Consider the following 6,920-nt stretch of genomic DNA (forward strand, 5'->3'; position numbering starts at 1 on the left):
TGTTGGAGAACAAAGAAAAGGAAATGGCTATTTTTTTCCCCACACACAGTGGTTACATTACTTTCAGAGGCAGGAAGGGAAGTGGACAATGTAAGCTGCAGATGTGGAGCTATTTTTTAAAATGCCCTCTGCTGCTGTTGCCTCACAGGCAGAAGAAGTAAGGCAATGCAGGAACAGGAGATGCTGGACCGAAGCAAATGGTTTTATTTTATAAAGGCACAGCTTCTGATATTCCCTGCCACAGGCTGGCAAAGCTTTCCAACCCGCACCAGGCCATAGCAGAGGCTGTTTCAAATAGACAGCATAGAGCAGAGCCAGGAAAGGGCAGCGAGTGCTTTGGCTGAGTCAGGCTGTTAGGAAATCTAGATTTCTGCAGGGAGAGGCTAGGCTGGGCCATGCCAAGTCTCCAGGCAGTGAATGCAGTGGAGGCACTCTCATCCAAAAATAGCTGACTGGACATGTGGGACTGTGATACAGTACAGCCATGCAGGATGGCAGCAGGTTGCTCCTTCCAGCTTTATTATCTCAAGAAAGCAAACAGGTTACTGTGTGCAAGCCCCCTGAAAGCCTTTTTTTCTTCCTTTCGCCTCTGCCACAGCAAAGGAATTGCCTGTTTAAATCTGAAAATTGGCATGTTTCTAACAACAGTTGGGCAGATAGCTTGGAGTCAGGGTTCATGAGGGACTCCCACGTTTGCATTTTGGCCTACTTGAGCTGCAGGACCATGTTTTAGGCTTCATTTTCTGCCATGCTGTTAAAGGCACAAGGGTGGCCTGTGGCTCTGTCTACCGCACCACTTCAGGCGGCGTGTTCGGGTGATGATAAACATGAGCACTGAGTCAGTGTTGTGGCTGTGATGGGATGTTTGATACAATGTTTGTTTGTAAACTGACAAATATTGGCGGAAGAAACTTGTGAGGGAGGGATCCGTAGCTGCTATGCAGGCTGACAGCATGCTCTGACCAAACAGCAACAACTGGCCTCAGCTCTTTGCAGGCTATTCCGGGGAATGCAGTATTTCACCTCCCACCTCTTAAAGGACCAGTTGTTCTTAGACCATGCAGCCGTGTTAAGGTGCATGCTGTAACTGTGCTTGTCATCGTGGTCCTGGCTGTTCTCCAGGCACATGGATGGATGTCCCTTCTCCTCTCAGGCAGAGGCGGTGCTATGGGGGACCTAAAACTGAACAGGAATTCAACAGTGTTCAGCAGCGGGAAAAGCCTGAGGGGACTGATTCCAAAGAGGCTGCCACAAGGCCATGACTCCCAACAGCATATTTGCTTGTAGTCCTTTAGCATGTGATCTATTGCAGGGCTTTAAAGAGAGGTCCTCTGAAGTGGGGTGGTGGGGGATACATACATTACCAGATCTGCCAGGAAGCAGAGAAGTGTCTTTGTCATCACTGGAAGAGAAAAACACTGAAAGTTATGTCCTGTTTACCAGAATTTTCACCTAGTTTACACGGTGCTTGAAGTCTTTGGATATCCTTTTTAGGGTCCCTTTGAGTTTGAACTCACCACGGGTTCCTGTAGCAATACAATTTCCTTTCATCATCAGAGCCAGCATCAGCTGTTGTCGGGTATTATTATACTTCATTTCTTCCTTCCTCTCCCATCAGTCCCTCCACCTGGACTTAAATGTCATGTATAGTTTGAGTTATTTAATTTATAGTCCCTGTGTACTCCAGGATATCTCAGAAATACAGAAAAATTGCCCAGGAAAAAGGGGGCTTCAAGTGGCTACATTTTCTGCAGCACATAAGAACCAGACCCCCAAACTTCACTGAAAGATGTGCAGGACATTTAGGACAAGGTAATTTGGGCAGAATTTTGGCAGAAAAGTTCAAAGTTGCTGCATGGGAAGATGCTCTTCTCCCAGGGAAAGACCCCAAGTCACTGCTGAAATGCGGACTGCATTATATTAGCTTGAGCCTTATATTGCACAACGTGACTGCTCACACTTGGCAACGTGGGTAGTGAATGATCATCCAAGTGGGCGCAGATACCACTGGAAAATGTCACTGCTGCAGTGAAAGTGGTGCCCTTTCTGCAAAGAAAGAGGCCTATATTCATTACAGAGATGATACATGAGGTAAAATATTGTTACAAGGGGTAATTTTTTCTAAACAAAGCAGAAAACAAGAACTTACAGGAAGATTCTTTACCTGCATTCTTGCAAAATACAAAATTTTCTGGTGGATTGGTAATTATTTCAGTGAAATGAGGAACATTAAAATAAAACTGGATTTTAAAAAACTGAAATGATAGCTTTTTTGTTTGCTTGTTTTCTCCAATAGTTTTCTTGTTTGTTTTTTGAAGTCACTCTTGTTAATTGTCCTGCAGCCATGGTATGTACTAGATAGCCAAGAAAGCTGACATGGGGAAGTTATATACAGCATCCTTGTGACCTTTTTGCAGTGAAGATACATATCTGTCCAATAAAGCCCAGGCCAAATGACAGTGACAGCTGCCTCATGGCATTCAGTTTGAATTGAACAGGTTTGCTCACAAGTCTGGAGCAAGTATTTCATTACAGACTGTGCACCAAGAACAACATAAGCCCCCAAAAGTGAAACTTTCCCTCAGCAACTATGGAAAATGCCCCGGTGGACTGAGATGCACTTCACAGGCTCCTCCTTATCTCCTTGCTTTGACTTTCCCGAAAGCTGTCAACCTCTGGTGGTATTTGCGTGTTGGTGTAGCACTTGCAGGAGAAGAAAATCTCCCTTCTTCTATCAGGAGCGATCCAGGGTGTTATGGGAACCAAGCACTCAAAGAACGAGGGAAGAAGAAGCATGCTTTTCCTGCGGAAAAGTTCAAAGTTGCCTGCATGGGAAGATGCTCTTCTCTCAGGGAAAGACCCCAAGTCACTGCTGAAACGGGGACTGCGCTATATTAGCTTGAGCCTTATAATGAAAGGGATGACCAGTGCCCCTGACTTCTTGTGGGGACTGCCTGAGGTGCAGAAACTGAACCTTTCACGTAACCAACTGGTGGCGATTTCTCCTTCACTGGGAAAACTAGACCGACTTGTAGTGCTGAACCTGGGTGGCAATCGCCTCAAGTGTCTGCCGAAGGAGATTGGACTACTGAGGAACCTGAAGGTTTTGTTTGTTAACATGAATTGCCTGACAGAAGTGCCAGCAGAGCTCAGCTTGTGCAGGAACCTGGAAGTTTTGAGCCTCTCGCACAATTGCATCTCACAACTGCCTTCAAGCTTCACTGACCTGACAAGCTTAAAGAAACTGAACCTCAGTAACAATCGCTTTGTGCAGATCCCCCTCTGCATTTTCGCACTGAGGAGCTTAGACTTCTTGCACCTGGGGTCCAACAGGCTTGAAAACATTGCAGAGAGCGTCCAGTACCTAGTCAATTTGCAAATCTTCATCATAGAGAATAATAACATACGCACTCTGCCGCGGTCTCTCTGCTTCATCACAGCTCTGGAGCTGCTAAACGTAGACAACAATTCCATACAGACTCTTCCCGATGAGCTCTATCTGCTGCACAGGCTGCCCCGGATTGCATGGAACCCAATGGACAAAGGCCTCCACATCTCCCACAACCCTCTGTCCCGACCGCTGCCTGAGATCATTGAGGGGGGACTGGATGTTCTCTTCAACTATCTAAAGGAGAAGAAGGAACACAACTAAGTTTCTGCCGGACTTGGGATTAAGCCTGTCATCATGACTCACTTGTGCCAGAGTACTTTCCTCAACGGTCACTTCCACTTCGTAATGTTTGGATTTCCAAGACTGTGGATGGCTTTAGTAATGGCTGGCAGAAAGCAAGTAAAGTGTGATAGTCCTGTTTAAGTGAGTGAAAAGTAAAATTTTCTAAAACTATCCACTCCTGTAGTCTTCAGAGTTGGAGTGTTTGGGCTTTTCTGGAGAGGAAGAAAACATGCAAACAATAAATGTTGATAAAATGTTTGCTCTTCTTTTTACAGAAACAAATTAAGGCAGATGGCTAGAAGTTTAGATATCTATACTTGCCAAATATTAGGTTGGAGAAATATTAATATAATTTGGATTTGCTATATGTGATTGAAGTTGCACTTTAACTCCTGCTCATTTCTTCGTGTGCAGCTATGACTGCATAAACAAACACTGCTACCTAAGTGAATCTCAAGGAAAATGTTTAATTCGCTTTCAGCAGTGTATATATCCTGAGCTATATTAGCCCAAAGACAGTATAGTATATCACTGGCCAGTTCAATATTACTTGTTGTTTACCCTGCAGCTGTGAGCTGGCTGCTATAAAATGCAGATGAAGATGACAGTAGTGGAGAGATTCTCCAGCTCTTTGGAAGAAGACTCCAAACATAGCTCCTAGTCCCATTCCTGATATGCATGTCTTTTCCCACGGAGCCTACTTGGGTATCGGTAGAAGTGTCTCAGGATCAGCCAAGGCGAGAAATGGAAGTGGAACCTTATTCCCTTAAACAAAGGCTGCCAGATGAAGCTGATCATTATGAGATGGACTGCACTTGTTTTCCTTTTGCACTTCCCTATGTTTGGAATCATGGAATGACTTGACTCAAGAAGCAGTATGTCTCCTAAGGGTGAAGTACTTCTTTCAAGAAAACCAGCAGCAAACTAATCATCAGCTTAAGTAAGAGCTTCAAAAACAAATGCTTATTTCTGTGATTTTCAGTATCAGCCAGTAGCAAAGAAGTTAGGTCTTATGTGATTTCTTATATTGATCTTCTCTGTATGTCCTTCATCAAAGTTTTATCTAGTAATAAAGAGGCAGTATGAAAGAACTGTTATCAATATATGCAACTTGATTTTTTTTCTCAGAGAAGACAGAAGCAACTCTGTCGAAATCAGTTGAGATAAATGCTTCTAATAGCAGCATAAAAAAGGAATCAGCCTCTTGAGCTAATTAAGAATAACCAAAGCCACTTTTAAAGTGCTTCCTTTTGTATGTCAAATCTCAGGAATCAATGATTAGTTTTTAAAATGTAATTTGCTCAGAATTATGGAAGACTGTAGAAGCTTGATCCTTCTTCTAGTGAGGCTAATGAACAACTGTGGACTGAGGGTAAACCCTTCCATCAGCAATGGTAGAAGTAGTCTGCTAAGAGTAGACAGCCATGTAATTCACAGGAACATGCAAGCAAATGCAGCACCTTTGGCCATGCTAGCATTATCAGTGCAGTGTCGAACATAGCAATGAAGGATCTACACTCACAGACTCTTTCACTGTAAGGCTGCTCAGTCTGATATTTTGTTGTGTTGTTTTGTGTATCATTTCTTATCTTAATAGAGAATTTCAGTGCTGTGCTCAGCAACTGCAGTTTCTAGCAAAAAAGAAACAGTTTTGAAGGCCTTTTTTGCTGGAGCATAAGGCAAACAAAGTAAATAAACAAACAGCAAAACACCGTTATTTGTGTCTTTAATTTAATGTGTGTTTTAAATGTTATTTTTAATCCTCTTTTGCATGCATTTACTTCCTTCATGCAGTGGGATTTATAGCAAGTTCCAAGATTTTTAATGCACAATACATTGAATAAATTAATATGTGATTCAATTAGCAGCAAGAAATAACACTGCAATTATTTATAGAAATACCAACAGATAATTCTTGGAGGAGATTAGACACAGATTATTAACTTCTCTAAATGCCCATTTCATATCCCTAAGTCTTGCATTCACGTAAACATTCTACTCTCTCAGCAGCACTTTGCAGGAAAATTAAATGCCTATGGCATTAATCACCTGAGAAAGCTTTCCACACATCAGCATCCAGGATTATGTGACACCAGATAGCCTCTGATATGTTCTGACTAGAAGAGGTATGCTTCATAATTTACATGGGAGATGTGAGCCTGAGCTCTGTGTGTTCATTAGGACACTACTACTGATGGTGAGCAGCAGTGCATGATTGAAGAAAATGGTCTCCCGACAGGGGATTAAAAGGCAAATTTGACAGAATCAAATGCATCTGGAAAAGCAGTTATAATATGAAGTGCAATAGCAATAATTTAAAATTCAATTATTCAATTGAATAATAATAACCTTTTACTCAAGCTAATAAACCTTTGCAGGGATATGAAACACATAAAAGTCTCTGCCTTTTAAACAGAATAATAAAATTCATTGAATAAATGGTACTTTAATGTATAATTCAGATTTTGCCACTAAAGAGATAATTTCTACTGAACTGCTTTAGTCTTTCTTTCATTTCTGCATTAAAACCCTTGTAAATAGGTTTCTTAGAGATACAGAAAATGAACTTACATGAGCAAAGGTAGTATTCTGAATCCTTACTGAAGTAGGAAAGACTGTATATCACTGTTAATCTATTGAAGTGTGCATAGGGGTCAAATAAATGCATATGCGTTTGCATCTGAGAGGGTGTAAGGGGCACAGGAGGGAGGCAGAAATCATGATGTCACATGCTGGCTCTCATTTTGAATAGGGCATTAGCAAAGAATTGGTGGATCTCAGCAGTGCCATCTGACACCGGTTGTACAGACTACGGGGGGATAAAAAGAAGCTGCAGTGACTGCAGACACGTCTCACATGGAAACTATCATTTCTATGTGTATATTAAATGATATAACTTTGATGTAAACAAAGTTCTCAGTTCTTATAGCTCTCAGCTTTCAGAGATCTATATGCTGAACATTGCACTTGTTTCAGTACTCACTGAGGTTTTCCACCATATAGATCTACCAGCAGCATAACTTTTTGTGCATTTATTATTCTTGTTGTTATCGATAGTGGTGATCTTCAAAGGAATGGGGAAAGCAGGAGAAACTCATGGAAAACAATGTCCTTAAGGCAGCATGACTGTTCTACGGCTACTGCTCAGATAAGCTTGCATAAAGCTGAAAGGTAGAAAAATTCTAAGTATGGATGAAACAAAGGGCAAAGCACAAGAACTAAATGTCTGGAAATCATGTAGTATGCA

At 41.9% G+C, this 6,920-nt stretch overlaps 1 protein-coding gene across 1 annotated transcript; it reads left to right on the forward strand.

Moving 5' to 3' along the window:
- The first annotated feature begins 2,755 nt into the window (after positions 1-2,755).
- On the forward strand, positions 2,756-3,652 carry LRRC30 (leucine rich repeat containing 30). Its single transcript, XM_042809081.1, has one exon. It carries the CDS (start codon positions 2,756-2,758, stop codon positions 3,650-3,652), a length of 897 nt encoding a protein of 298 aa, XP_042665015.1.
- The last annotated feature ends 3,268 nt before the right edge of the window (positions 3,653-6,920 follow it).

The sequence above is a fragment of the Centrocercus urophasianus genome, unplaced genomic scaffold, assembly GCF_019232065.1.
Source record: "Centrocercus urophasianus isolate 14NV4802_14NV808 unplaced genomic scaffold, USGS_Curo_1.0 seq_11, whole genome shotgun sequence".
Lineage (NCBI taxonomy): Eukaryota > Metazoa > Chordata > Aves > Galliformes > Phasianidae > Centrocercus > Centrocercus urophasianus.

What these genes read in the sequence shown, in the direction of transcription:
- LRRC30 (XM_042809081.1), top strand. Translation starts at nt 2,756, where the DNA reads ATGGGAACCAAGCACTCAAAGAACGAGGGAAGAAGAAGCATGCTTTTC.